At 44.5% G+C, this 15,325-nt stretch overlaps 1 protein-coding gene across 5 annotated transcripts in view; it reads right to left on the reverse strand.

Moving 5' to 3' along the window:
• The window catches only part of NSD3 (nuclear receptor binding SET domain protein 3), a 33,558-nt gene extending 18,478 nt beyond the window's left edge, over positions 1 to 15,080 (reverse strand). For 4 of the 5 annotated variants that reach the window (XM_015883079.1, XM_015883076.1, XM_015883081.2 and 1 more), the window contains exons 1-8: positions 14,970 to 15,080; positions 8,206 to 8,930; positions 7,602 to 7,670; positions 7,100 to 7,259; positions 6,502 to 6,656; positions 5,327 to 5,830; positions 4,385 to 4,517; positions 1,426 to 1,526 (exon numbers count right to left, since the gene is read on the reverse strand). In XM_015883079.1, coding sequence (XP_015738565.1) covers positions 1,426 to 1,526; positions 4,385 to 4,517; positions 5,327 to 5,830; positions 6,502 to 6,656; positions 7,100 to 7,259; positions 7,602 to 7,670; positions 8,206 to 8,886 — 1,803 coding nt within the window. In that variant the 5' untranslated portion in view covers positions 8,887 to 8,930; positions 14,970 to 15,080. Of the gene's footprint in view, positions 1 to 1,425; positions 1,527 to 4,384; positions 4,518 to 5,326; positions 5,831 to 6,501; positions 6,657 to 7,099; positions 7,260 to 7,601; positions 7,671 to 8,205; positions 8,931 to 9,399; positions 9,620 to 14,969 lie in introns of those variants that run through there. The other variant, XM_015883078.2, reaches the window with a different exon arrangement.
• Between the last annotated feature and the right edge of the window lie 245 nt (positions 15,081 to 15,325).

A 15,325-nucleotide genomic window follows, 5' to 3' on the forward strand; every position in this document is an offset into this window, starting at 1 on the left:
GATGCAGACTAATTTGGGAATCAGTTGCAAGAAAACTTGACTTTGGGTAACAAATATTGTTGCATAATTGTAATAAGTAATTTTTTTTTCTTTTAATATAACTTAATACATTCAAGGTTACGCGCATTACAGTGCATCTGTGTTTAATTTTTAGTTATACACTTTTCCTGAGAAAAGCACTTTAACGTTCATTATCTTAGTTAGCTGGATAATAGAAGCAAGCAAAGCTAACTGGGGTCCATGAAACTCATATTGTTGGTTCTTATACCTTTGTTAAATTAAGAAATATTTAGGAACATAAAATAACATTTGAAGACACGGAGGCTGCAACACCCCCAGACAAGAGGCTGAAAGGAACGTGGGGTGCTTCACACCCCAATATTTAAGTTGCTTTCAAGTTTCTTTCTGCAGTTTTCCAGAGTTAGAACACTCTGCTGCTGAGCACAGATGTAAATGCTGTGACATCAAAAGAATAACGTGGAAAAAAAGCAACTGGGTCCGGGTCTACCTTCAACCTCTGAATGAATGAAGTGCAAAATAAAGTGTAAAGGGCAAAGAATAAATTAGAATAAAAAGAGCTAAAAAAGAAAACCCCAAAATGTTCCCCTTCCCATATAAAATCTGGAGCCCAATTGCCCCTTTTATAAAATCCTCATTGGAAAAAACTATCCTATGAAACATTTCACATAAAATCCTCTGGTTTCAAAAGGAAAGCGGAGAGTGAAAATTGACCACGTAAGGAAAAGAACCAACAACTTTGACAAACTTGTTAAAAAAGCATATTCAGTTTTTAACATTAAATTATGTCCATTCGCTGAACTTTCCTATTCATTTTCACGCAGAAATTTTGTTTGTTTTAAAGCAACAACATTTGTCTGTCTGACATCCAGATTAAAGGAATGCCCTGTACACGTTAGATCTAGTTAAGGGGGGAAAAAAATGTATATCCCAGAAGAGCTGTTTTGGTGACATCTGCCAACACAGAAGTCTGACTATTAAATCATTCCCAGAGTCCATTTTCAAAAGTGGTCAGATTAATCAGTCTAACTTCATCTGAAAAACAAAACCTCAATACAAACCAGCAGCTAAATCAAGAGCAAAAGGAAGGAACCTGGTGGTAATTCCATCAAATAGAAGTTACTGAAACAAAATCATTTTGCTCATAACAGAAATCTCAAAGAAAACATGGCAGGTTCGTTAGGAGTCTTGCATCATTGAGTTCCCATTTTCCATAGCCTGACTGATACTGTGAAGATGCCAGTAGCAGAGTCACAGCAATGGTATTGACAAGGGGATTTCATGAAGGATAGTCCAAAACGAAACCCGATGGGGAAAAAAAATGGAGAAAAAATAAAAAGGCACTAATATAAGCCACAACATTTATGAATACAATATATTTTAACTCTCTACATGGAGGAAGCCAACCTGCTCCTTTTTGATCTTCTTCTTTGGCACAACTTCGGTGGATTTCTCAGACTCGGAGCGGGTTCGAATCGATCTTCTCTGTTGCTTCTTTTCTACAGAACCTGAAGATGGAAAAAGGTTTCTATTATACTTGTAATTCTGAGCTACAGCATCATGTTCAGCATCAAATCGACAGCTGAATTAACGAAGCCAAGACTTTGTCCTTTTGATTGTTTTATTTTTCTATTCAGTTCCAAGCTATTTGCCAACTGGTGCTATGGTTCTCATAGAAAGAAAGAGTCACTTCAGATAAAGGCACTGGTAACAGTACAGAACAAGCTGGAATCCAGGCCAGGCAAATGGATTTGCAAGACACACCTCTCAGTCCTTGCTCTGGTTAATTTTTAACCAAATAGTCCATATTTGGTATTTATGGAAGGCGTCCACAATCAATTTCTTCAACTAAAACAAGCCAAAAATGGAAGACACAAAAACCAGGTTCCAAGTTTTCACTCCCACAGACAGCTGTGGGTCCTACAGGGGTGTGAGACTTCACCCAGGACTTGGGCTACCAAAAAACAGTAAAGCGAGAACCTCTCTGTTATGTGTGCTATCACTATGGAATCTAAATGCTCAACAGAAAGCACAGAAGCAGCGATCACAGAGATCACAGAGCCCTGTATGAGAGAAGAAACCCTCAAGTTATTGCCTTCAGCCAATATTATACACACTATCGATCAAAGCAACAGGCATTTTTTTTCCATCCCTGCTCTCCAAGGATGCAGCACATCACCTCCACAATGCTCCTATCCCATCTGCATGTGCATTTTGATCCAGAGTTTCAGGACAGGTTTCAGACCATCACTCTACCTCACCCTGACAAGGTCAGGTCAATCCTGTTCCAGCTGTATGTGGAAAGCAGAGGCATTAGGAATTCCCATAGTTGCTTTCTTATTACCAGCTTTCAGGTCACAGAATTATTCTCCCAGCACTATGGAACTCTGTATATCTAACTGCAGGTTATTATTAAGGATTCCCAGAGTGGTTGTGTAAAATATTTAATATAAAGGCATCCTGAAGCTCCAGTGACCTTAAGTTTGAAAAAAGGACTTTGTAGTTACGTTCCATGAGAAGGGACCAACAACTGCCTGGACTTTGGGAACAGCTTTGAATGTGACTGCATACTTCAGTGTGTACTGAAGGAAAGCCCCATGCACTGTAACAGGTGTTATCAGGTGGAGTTTTACGTATCCAAAAAACCTATGGAAGTGGAAAGAAAAGACAAGAGAGACTCAGAATTCTCACCCCTCTACATCTGAAGAGCCATTGTGAAGGTGAAGCTTTTAGTTCCAGGTAAGGAAAACAAAGCAGAAAACACCTCTGCAGCTACAAGGCAATTAATGTAACAACTGTTTCAAAAAGCTGAAGCAACTGTAGCAATTAAAATTAGAAGAGCCACTGCCAAGACCAGCAGAGGAAATCCTTCTTGCACTGGGAAACCCCACTTGAAACAGAACATCCAGTCTGCTCAGCCTGTATTGTAAAGCCCTACACAGCCCAGAACATAGTATACATTAAGCAAGCTTACCTAAAAGCTAACAAAGTACAGAAAGCGTAGTTAGTATGCAGAGGAAATTGTTCCCACCCATGCTGACCACTGAGACATCTGACCTGGAGTTTCATTTATGTCCAGAAAGGGAGTAATAAGAAACAGTCAAAGCAGAAGTGACACCAAGTAACTCCACAAGATTTTCCCAGCTGGTTTTGTGGTCACGTCTTTTTTGTGTGTTTTAACTGTAACAAATCTGCTGCTTTTTTTAGGGTGTTTTTTTGGTCATGTCATAGCTCATCCTGTTATGACAGCAACTCAATGTGCTCTTCTGCAACCTAAAATTTACTTCTACACACCTAACATAAAACAATTTGAGACCATACCAAAGTCATTTCTACCAGCACATTAGCAAACAAGCAACAGCTGATGGACTGTACAAAATACATGAAAAACAGAAGACATGACAGGGACTGGAGGAACCTGAAAATCTATTGATTTAGGAAGACCTGAACTACATCCCTTCAGACATCTCTACCTCCTCCCCAGTGGGATACATGTCTCCTTTTGATGATGCTGAGAGAACTCACTGCTGAGTGAAATTCCTGCTGGTGGGCAGAAGGTAAAACCCATTTGGACCAATCCCCATTAGCTATTCCTCAGAATCAAAACACAAAAAAACCCCATTGGTATTCTGATCTAAATCAAGGAGCACTCAATCCGTTTTTCTCTCATTCTTCTCTACTTCTGTACTATGAATTAAGCTTCAAATAGCTTGTCCCAGGCTTTCCCTTTCCAGTCTCAAGCTCCATTATCTGCTTCAGTGATTCTCCTCAGACAATACTTCAAAAATATCGTTGTTTTATGATGGGGCCCCTAAAAACCAACATCAGAACCAAGCATTGCATCATCCTGCTGATGGAGTGAGCTGAAGCAGGAAAAAAAAAATCACTGCCCTCTACAAAGGTCATACTGGAATTCATTGACAAAGTTTGGTAAAGCACCCATTGCAATTCAAAACCATTCCTTACTAAACTGTGTCACTTCCAGATTCTCTTCCTTTGATCTCCACTGTCATATTGTATACTCAGTGCCAAATCCATCACAGTACTCTGCTAACACATGCCTACTATGCTGTCCTGCCTTGCCATCTGCTGCCCACAAGGCATCTATCCTTCTGATAGTTTGATTTGGATACTGCAAGTTGCAAGCACTGAAAGCTCTGAGGCTTAACCAGCTAAAATACATCAGTTAGACACCTCATGCTCCTCAAACATCTGGGCTCATCATGTGCCGTATTAGCCATGTTTGGTAGGGCTGCTATGTAAATGAAAAGACGTTCAAAATCATTTTTATTTAACAAGAAAATGCCAGTTTTCACATGTCAATTTAAACGGCAGACTGCCCAAAGCGCCCCTGCACTCTGCCTACCTGCTGATCCAGAAGTAGTTTCAGGAGAGGATGCATTTTGCACATTGCACGTTGCTTTTTCATTCCTCTGACTGGATGAAGAATTAAGCTTCTCCTGCCCTTTGACGCTTATTTCTGCTTTGTTACCAACTCCCTTAAAAAAAACAAACAAACCAACAACACAATACAAAAAGATTTTGTCAGCCTACTTAAATGTATTATGGCTTCCAGGCATATTAATCTATCTTCACACTGAACAGAAACCTTCAATGCAACACATATATGTGATCTATATTACTGAACTGCTTCTTTGCAAAACTTTCCATCCCTCTCCATCTCCCCTTATATAAAGGAAAAAAAAACAATAACAATCCAGTGACTTTTCTAAACATTACCTTCTCTATAATGCTTAGGATGAAATAAATACTCTCCAGGTAGAGAGGCAGAAGAAGGAGGCAGAGAAATAGTCCTAAACCTTTTCCTTACACTGACTGCGAGAAGCTGCTGTGCACCTGAAGGAAGCTAGGAGGCAGAACTCATTTTAGAAGTCTGTTATGCAAAATGGAGTTATTAGTTTTCAATACTTTATTAACACTTTTGTTAATTCATCTGTTTTCCACAAGTAAACTGATTTTTAAGACTTTCAGAGAATTCCATTATTTCAATTAGAAGCTGGAACTTAAACAGCTTCAGCATTTTGAACAACTCATCAGCAAATGTGTGACCATCTGCAGGGAGCTCCTTGGCCAACAATCAATACAGTCACTGCTAGAGGCTTTGGGATGCACTGAAATTAAGAGTTTAACACAACAGAAGATTGTTGGAGGATCCTGTCTTTTGTTAAACTTAATCTCTGCAATGAAAGAAACATGCACTGTGGAAGCACGATGGATGCTGGTTTAAGCTCCGCAACAAGATAAACTTGGAATAACTTAAAGAGGAGTCACTACACTAAGTACATACCTTAGTGGAATAAACAAACTGATCGATGAGTTTTCCATCCCCAGCAGCATTTTGAAGAGCAAAAACCTGTTCAATTTTAACAACTGGAGACATGTTACATTTCTGAAGATCCAAGTTGTGCATGGTTATTGAAGCTGGTAAGGATTTTCTAGCTGCAGCTGTTTTCCATGCAATTTTCACAGGTGGTGGCTCTTCCTCTTCTGCACTCGAGTGCCTCCGTTGGCTCTGCCTTCGCAGCTCTGCACTGGAAGGTGATCCTGTTACCACGTTGGCGTGCTCTGGCTGGGTGTTCAATGCTGGCTTTGGACGCCGGTTCTTCTTGCTCTCTGATTTAGAAGCAGTGGTCTTTTTGGCTTTTGACATAACCTCCTCTGGCTCTTTGTCTATATAAATGAAGGTGTATTGTTCTATCCTTTCTTCCCGAGTCATTTTCAATGCTTTCTCAGCATGGGCAATACCAATATCCCACTGAGCACGCTCTCTTTGTGGCCTTGGTTTGCGAATCTTAAGGAACAAAGACAAGCGGCTAATTACACTGAAGCATCCTGAGGGTCCTTACACCTCAAAGGCAACAGATATAAGTTTGCTTTCCATTTACAGGACATGTTTGAAAGGTGCACAGCAAACCCCATGCTCGGAATATGAGCAGACACTAGTTGGCCTGAATGACCATCACCACTGAAAGTGCCTGTCCTGAACTATAAACTCAGGAAAGACAAGAGCAGACAGCATTCAAAGTCTATGAGTCTGCTATGAGATGAAACTTCATTTATCTACATTTTAAATCCCCCATATTTTTCCCATATAAATCCTTCTCCTTCCACAACAGCATTTTGATTGGCATAAATAATGACTTCAGTTCTCTGTCTACATAGAAAAGTGGTTAAAAGTGAACACACAGATATTACTTTTATTTAAGATTCTGACAAAGATGTGAAGTCATCTCCTGTGCCCAGGATGACAGCTGTCACAAGGAAGAAGTTAAGCCATCAAGCTCTTCAGTGGAAAAGGAGTAGCACCCTAACATTTGAGTTACCTTTGTGAGTAACACTTCTGCCAGTGAAATGCAAACAACCCTTTACACAATAAAGCACTACTGTTGCAGAACTGCCCCCACGAGTTTCACTTTCACAGGCACTGCAGATAGCCCTCTACACAACCAGTGCTCATCATACCTTCTGTTTCTCAGAATGGTTGCTGGCTTGCTTAGCAGCCTCTGCCAATAGCTGCTCGTATTGTTTGTGTCCTTTGTACTCCCGAACTCGCTTCTCGTGCACCCACGCCCGTTCTGGCTGGTTGCTAAAAAACTGAACATGATATTCACGGGCACCTGAAATTGAAAAATTCTAGTAAGCAGTTTTATGAACGTCGCTTCTCTGGTTTAGTTTACACTTTCCTCCTCCACACCGCTCAATCGCTGCAGTTGGAAACACCAAGGTTAGTTTATGGAGTTCAGAAATAGGACAGGCCTAGACTCAGAGTAGCTCAGGATGGGAAGATGAGTACACCTTGCCCACACTGGATGTCCTCAGACTTATCAGATGTCTTCTCATAAGCATGATGACTTCAGAAAAGTGCTCAAGCCTAGTTTGCATAGGCTCATTTGTGGAGGCAATTTAAAAAGCACTACTTTTATGCATTACAGTAACTGTCCTGTTCAGCACACAGACCAGGAACCCCAACCCACAAAGGAAGTTCAAAGATGAGATTTGTGTTAATGTAGAAACAACCAGAGACACCTGATGTATTGTGGCAGTGACCTTCCTCCCTTACCTCGTGTATTAATTTTGGTATGAACATCAAGCTGTGGATCACATGAAACCATGCAAGGCCACCACGGATACGTTCCCACCTTGGACCAAACCAGATCGCCAACCTGAAACTTGATGTCATGGCTCACTTGTGTTGGAAGAGAAGGCAAGAACTGCTGCACCTAGAGAGAACAACACAAGCTTAACAGCTCAGATCTACACACAACAGCCACTGACTAAACAAGACAAGCAACAGTGAAAAAAGCACCAACAATCCTAAACAAAATAACAACAAACCACAACAAAAACCAAAAATAAATTGCTCCTTCATAAGTTGATGAAGAAGTTGATTGTGTTTAGGAGAAAATAAGACAGTGCTTATAGCAAAAGAGACACTGTGACACAACAGTGATTAAGAAGCATTTTAAAAGAAATGGTGGCTCATTTATCTGACAAATAAAGAAGTCATAAATGGTACCAAAACAGTGATACACCAGAGAGTGCTGATCAGTGCAGGTACTAACCGGGGCTTCCTCCAACAGTGCATCTTCTCTTGGCCTTTCTGACAGCATGCTAAGCCTCTCATTTGGTCTCTAGGAAATGGGTAACAATGAAAAGGAAGAAAGGAAAACAAACACAAACAGCATAAGGGGACAGTAAAACCAAAAGCAGAGCACTAATGAAAGCAAACAGAAGATATATGTAGCAAAGAGAAAAGCGACCACAAGCCCCCAAAACAAGTGTGATGGTTCCTTATTTCAACTTCAAAGTAGCACCATCATCCAGAAAATACCCTCCCCACCCCTACACAGAACAACATTGTACTGTAACAAGCAATAGGAAAACATTCAGACAGTATATCCAAATAACCTTCCACCTTAATTAATGCAGTCTCAAAGAAGCAGGGAAGGACTGATGAAGGATATCCACAATAATGAGACAAATCTGCATGTTGGTTATTTACAAAGACTGCGTTACCAACATCGTGTTAAAAATACAATAGGAAAATCATCAAACTTAAGTCTAATTACATCTATACCCAGAAGCGAGGAAAAAAACACCGCTGAAGAAGCATCCTCTACCAACAATATCAGGCATACAGATGGTTGAAGCTATTATCACACTTACATTTTGTTCCTCTGGTTCTAATTTGGGGATTTTGTGTGACTTGCGCTCTTCCGATCGGGAAGAGTCGTGCTTGCTACTTTTTTTCCTTTTCTCTTTCCTCCCTTCATGTTTTGCCTTTGCATACTCACTCGCTTGGACTTCATTTAAAAGGTCCCCACAAAGAGAGGACTCAAACAATTCCCTGCCGTTCTGGATAGTTTTGGTTATTTTTAGTTTGATTTCTGGTGAGCCAGTCTTCTTTGGAATCACCGTCTGTGACACTGCAGGTGGTGGTGGGGGTGGCTGTGGAGGGGAAGGTTTTTCCAGAACTTCATGTGGCCTCGCATTCGAGTTTTCCATGTGATAATACTCTGGGGGACTAAAGTTTCTAACTGTACCAAAACCATTGGCTGAACCATTGGGATATTGACTGTACGTCTGGAATTTGGCTTGAGGTTCATACATATTGATGGCGGCCGGGTAGCCATTAGCAATGGGGGGCAGATCCTCTGCCGTGGGTGTCGGGTACTGAAAGCCTTGCTGTAGGGCAGCTTCATATGGTGTCTGTCCACCATCTTCAGCAATGTCACTGCTGGCATCAAAGGCATCCTCTTGGCGGATGTTGGCTGAGTCAATGAGCTGAGGTGGTTGCTGAATTGTGTTTCCCATGATCCCTTGCATGAAAGAGAAAGAGAAATCCATTGTTCTGCTCCAGCATCCTTAGCTTTCCCTTTTTCTCATAGGGCCTAGAGTCAGGGGAAAAAGGGAGTTCAGTCAGTGTAAAAAGATGATATCCGAGCTAATTAAAACACTGAGGTATAGCAAATCTAATGATCGATTTCCCCCCCTCCATTCATGCATTTAAAGACTGGTTTTTGTTTTCAACGTACAAGGAGAAATGTACAGTGACCCAAACTACAGCAAACAAATACAAGTTCGCAAGGTCAGTTTAGCCCTTCCAAAGTAAATACAACTTTGAGTTATTTATTCTACCCCTTTGCAGGCACAAAGGAGGGTTACTATGCCCTTCTGGTTAGGGTTTGAAATGGCACTAACACAACCCACTTATCATTACAACCTGAATATGCCCCCTCACCCCCACATTAAATTCATACCCTCACAATGCACCTCAATACCCTGAAGTCACAACAGCAGAAGGACTGAATCTGAATTATATTACATGCTTTGTCAGCTTTGTCCTTGAATGATACTCACGTTTGTGCTCATCCTTGCTGTCCAGTGCTACCAACCAGGGTACACTTGTCACCACAGTTAAGTGATATAGGGAAACAACCCAACAGCACAATGCTATAAAGCAAAACTTGCTAATTGCAGCTACTTGTGGTGGTAGGAGCATCTTTTCCCCTGGCTGCTCTCTGCATATCAGCCACAAAAGCCAACAAGTGCTGCTGCCGATGGGAGGGACATCCGTGGTGAGCAGAGCTGCCTATCAGGGTCAGCCAGCCTCAAACCACCACCACCCATTCTAGGAAGAGGAAGTGGAACTGTTTGTACTATCTACAAATTAATTGCTCCTTTACATCTGCCAAACCAAAGAGCAAACAACAGATTTCTCCCACTAGGAAGAAATTTCACCCTTTTTTTCATTACTCAAAATCAGAATCAATTTCCTTCTTTTTAAATACTTCAAAAGAACCCAACAATTCATCTTACAAACCTGCAGCTGTGCTTCAGTGAGCAGCCACATCCATTGCAGGATGAAGAGAGACAAAGCAGGAATGGTTTAAGAAAGTTTAGAATCCATCAATTCTCAAGTTTTGTTTTTGATAGAGGAATTAATTCACTGCTTTCTGTCCAAACACTCCAAAAATACAATCACCCATTGAGTTTAGAACTAAGGACCTGGATATCAAACAAGACACCGTTCAGTATGAGGTACTTCCCAAAAGCACAACCTGCTTTATGTCACTGCTACTTCAATAGTCATGCTCTGTGTTTTCCTGCTCTTAAGAGTCTCATGGCCTTTAGGAGACATTTTCCCTGGTGTAAGTCCTTATAGTGTCTGATAAGGAATACTGCACATCTCAGCACACAGCACAGCTCCACTAAGCTGCAAATAAGTCATGGAGCATAGAGGGAAAAACAAAGAAGCACCTCCCTGCACAACTAATCCTCACCTGGCCAACACCAGAACACCTCACCATCCTTCTTGTCTTTAAATCAGCAATGCTGCCCTACCCCTTATCTGTTAATAGGAAAACTGTTTTCACTCCACTGGCAACTCTCCCTTTTAAGACCTTCCCCACTTTAAATGGTGGGCTATAAACCAAGCCACGCTGTGCAGCATTTCAGCCACAACACAACTCTGCAGTGATGCAACACCTGATCAACACAGCCAGCAGGAGCCCTGACCCATACACAGCCAAGGAATGCTGTTGCCAGGACAGCTTCTTTTGCTCAGAAGGGCTGACATAGGATACAAAAGCATGATTGCAGTTTGCACTGAGAAGCAGAAGCGCCCTACTGACATGCTGGCAAAGCCATCTCACCCCAATGGTGGGAATGAGACCCAAATGCAACACTAAAAGAATTGACAACCTGCATGGTAGTGCCTGGCCCTTATCTCCAGCACACAGAGCCCTCCAGGTCAAAGTCTGCCCATGGTGCAGGGAGGAGCCCCCTGTATCATCCTTCACAGTACATTCAGTGCTGGAACAGGTCCCAGAGCTGTGACCAGCCTCCGCAGGCACAAATCAGAGGAGGGGTGTGCAGGGGAGGCTATCAGTGCACTTTATCTTGTTATGTAAAAAACTTGTGGGTTAGCAAACTTCAAAACACCACTTAAATAGGATTCAGGAGGAGTCAGTAAATATACAGATCTAAACTATTTTTTCTTTAACTCCTGCTTTTCTGGAGCTCACCTATATAATAACAGACCTTGACTCCAGTCTATGTTTCCCAATGGGGAGAATTTCTACACCTGCTTCGTTCTGTGCAGCCTGTAGAAGCTAAAACAGCTGCTAACTCCTCTCAAGCCTTAAAGCCCAAACAGTTCTTCTCCTCCTGCAGAGCTTACAACACCAAAAGCTTCCTCCTCCCCACTCCCGTGCTGTCACCACCATAACACACCCAGCTTTTCCCACCCTTCTTCCTTTCCAGCTCTCTGTATCAACCTGCTCATTTCTGAGCTGCTCACTGAAGCCCTTTCTGAGTGTCAGAGCAAACCTGCAGCCGCTGATAACAACACAACAGATCCTGAGTGCATCGCAACCACAATTCAAACCTCAGGAAGGATTACTAAGTACAAGTCACTCAAATGCTCCAACGCAAAGGACATGCCACTGTCCACAGAACACCACCAACGTGCTCATGGGAGCCATACCCAGCCTTTTTTCTGCCTAAAAACACAAGAGAACCCAATTTGCAGTGCTATGCATTGAGCTCACAGCAAAGCATTTCAGACAGTGTACATTCTTCTCACTGGCACAGCTATTACATTATCAGATGCCCCCATGTAACCATTGAGCTTCCAAGTACAACCTGCAATAGATATTGCCCTGATACGATGCTGGAACTGAGCCAAAAGATAAGGATACAACGTAATTATTTCAAGTATGAAGTGGAAACTTTTTAGTAGTATTGGAAAAGAATTTGGAAACAAAGATACCTTCAATGCTGCAACTTAATTTCCTAATGAGAGAACAAGAATTGGCTCCCCAGCATCCCCCCCGTGCATCATTTCTCACTGCTCAGGGATCTGAGCAAAAAGGAAAACAGGGCCTGTCACTGATAAGGGAACTACACACAGGCACTGCTCATGTAAGTGCTTTCCATGTTGCCTGCAGGAGGGTCAGAATGCAAAGAATCTGAGGACAAAAGTAAACAAAATAAAGGATATATGTACTACGAGGTGAAGTGGGTCAGCCTAGTATAGCTCCTACAATACACTTCCTTATACCAACACAGTGTGTTTCACTGCCCATCCATTGAGAGTCCTCATAGATATGGTCAGTATGCAGCACACATACAGGAAACTCACAAGCATCAGAAGGTCCCACTGCTACTTATCAGCAACCAAAGCTGCTTTGAGAAGGACCACAGAATCACAGAATGACCTGGGTTGGAAGGGACCTCAAGGATCATGTAGTTCCAACCCCCCTGCCTGGCAGGGCCACCAAACATACACCTTTACTAGATCGGTTGCCAGGAGACCCCTAGATCCCCATAGAGACCCCATAGATCACGTTGCCCATGGCCCCGTCCAACCTGGCCTGGAACACCTCCAAGGACGGGCATCCACAACCTCCCTGGGCAGCCTGTTCCAGGCCTAACCACTCTCCTAGTGAAGACTTCCCCCTAACATCCAACCTAAATCTTCCCTTCCATCTCCAAAGGAAGGGGGTCTCAGCCAAAGGCAAATCAGACATGGGGACATTTCCCTGTGCCACCAAACCAAGGCGAGGCAGTGGGGACCTGCTAATGAGCCCAGCTTGGAGCAGAAGAGGCCTGATGACCCAAGGCTGGCTGACACCACAGCAGTAGCAGGGGGCTACATGCACTGATAGTAAATAGCATAGCATGCAAATAGAATCACAGAATCACAAGGTTGGAAGGGACCTACAAGATCATCCAGTCCAACCGCCCTCCCATCGCCGTTGCTGCCACAACCACATCTCATAGCTCCTCATCCAGATGCCTCTTGTCACTGCCAGGGATGGCAACTCCACCACTCCACTCCCTATTTCTCATACAGGCCAGGGATGCCCTTGGACCTCTTGGCTCACCATCAGCTGAGCATCAACCAACACCAGGTTCCTTTACTCTTCACAGTCATCCAGCCACTCACCCCCAAGCCTATAGGGGTTATTGTGGCCAAAATGCAGGACAAGGCACTTGGCCTTGTTGAACCCCATCCCATTCACCTCAGCCCAGCGATCCAGCCCATCCAGATCCCTCTGAAGGGCCTCCCTACCCTCAGGCAGATCAACATTACCTCCCATATATTTTCAACACTTTCCATGAATCCTTTTTGAATTAAGGTTACTGCTTTTTGCTGACAAGCGCCGTGTGGATAACCCTGCCATACAAGTTGAATTGGAGGCATTAAAGATGGGGCAGCACACAGAGATGTGGGGTATCTGCTCTGTGAATAGAAGCCGTCTGCTGGCTCACCCACAACCAAAAGCAGAGCTTTGAGTCAGCCCTACGTGCCACTGCCTCGTCAGCCTGAGCTGTGCTTTCTGTCTCAGCCTCGAAAGCAGAAGTTCCAGGCTGTCTGTACAACCAACCCTGCAACAATCCAGCTCCTCTCTGCACAAACAGAAGCAGAGAGACTCTCAGATCTGCTCGTGTCCTACCGCCCCTTAATTACCTGAGTCACCACACGCACTCACTGTCATTTTCTGCACTGTTCCATTCCAGTGCGTGTCTGAATCTGCGTTGTGCTGCCACTGCTGCTCTCAAAGCTCTGATCCACGCAGCAGCCACCCCAGCACATGCTCAATGCTGTGTTTACAAACACAGCTAAGCAGAAACAGGCCCAGGGTAGTTGTGTTTAAGTGATGAAAGATGAACTCTATCACATTCCCACACTTCCCTTCAAAACATCTCCCTATAGTATTCAAATGATAACGAAATAAAATGACTATTCACATTTCTGCATCCCATACTTGTAATCCGCTTTGTCCTAAACACCCTACAAAACATAGATGTCAACTTTTACCCCTATCCATTAGGATGAGGCCCAGCTTTCAGCTGCACGCAGATTCATTAGCAAAGAGAACTGCAGCCTGGGAATTCCTCCTGCCTTCAGTGGGCCTGTGCCAGCAGAGACTAGATGGTGAATCAGAGGCCTCTTGACAAACTTGTCTCAGTGTTTCAAAGCTGTGGTAAGGCTGATCGCTTCCCCATGTACCTTTCTAAGGGCTCTTCTAAGTGCCAGAAGAAACAGTCATCTCTGTCATATGGTTTTGATAAAGCAACACTTAACAAGTTTCCCATGAGGAAATGGAAAGAAGCAACTCGGAGGGCAGCAGTAAAAATCCTATGTACTGAAAACAAAAAAGCAGTGAGCTGAGTTAGTGCACTCATTTGGTTTGGGAGCCCTCGGGGTTGAAATGAGAACATGGAGGAAATTCTTTTGTTCTTTGGGGAGGCCCAAAAGCTGTTGTTCACATCAAAACCAAAGTCAGACCCTTGTCAATTCCAAAGGCTGTAAGAACAGTGACATGTGTCACACAACAAAGCCAACGTAATAGCTGTAATGCATCTCATGTGTACAGCGAGGAGAACTGAGAAACACACAACAGTTGTATTGAACCAAAACACGCACTCCTTGATCAGCACCCTCTGCACTGAGCTCGCACATCTCAATTGCTTGCAGGAGCAACCTCTTTAAAAACATCAACATATCAAACCACTACAACGTTCCCCATGCACCCCAAGCAGACAGAGGAAGACCAGGACAAGCACCAGGATAGGCTATAACCTTTTTCCTACAGCTGTGACCGCACTCTGCTTTAGCACACACAGAATGAAGTGATCACTGAGATCTCTGCTGAAGACCTTCAGGCTGCACTGACCGCCCTGACAGCTCCAGGATGTGCAGGAGGGCAGAGCAAGGCCCCGCTTCAACGGGTAGAGCCCCGACCTCAAAACCCAACTCGGGCCTATAGGGGGGCGGCAGCGTGCGGTGCTGCCGGGCCCCACGTCGGCCCCGCATCGCTCCCAGCCCCACCGCCCACCTCCGCATCGCCGGCAGCAAACATGGCGGCCGCGGACCCTTTAAGCCCGGCCGGACTTTACAGCCTCCCCCCCGCCCTCACCTTCAATCTGTTCCATTCTAACTGCCCCCGCCGCGTCCTCCGAGCCCAGCGGAGACAAAGGCCCGGCGGCGGGGCGGCGGCGGCGGCGGAGGCCCGCCCGTCCTCCTCCCGCACAGCAGGCCCGACTGGAGCCCCGGCCTCGATTTCCGCGCCCCCGGCCGCTTCTCCGCCGGGCTCCGCGCCCGGGAGGAGGCCGCCCCACCGCCCCCCCACCGCCGGCTCCCGGTGGGAGGCGCTCGGCGGGGCGCGCGGCGACCGCTGGCGGCGGGGGAAGGCGGCGCTCCGTGCGGCTGGGCCCGAGTCCCGGCCCCGCTCCGCGCCCTCCGCCTCCTCCCCCCGCCCCACGACCGACGGTA

The sequence above is a fragment of the Coturnix japonica genome, chromosome 22 (genome assembly GCF_001577835.2).
Source record: "Coturnix japonica isolate 7356 chromosome 22, Coturnix japonica 2.1, whole genome shotgun sequence".
Taxonomy (NCBI): domain Eukaryota; kingdom Metazoa; phylum Chordata; class Aves; order Galliformes; family Phasianidae; genus Coturnix; species Coturnix japonica.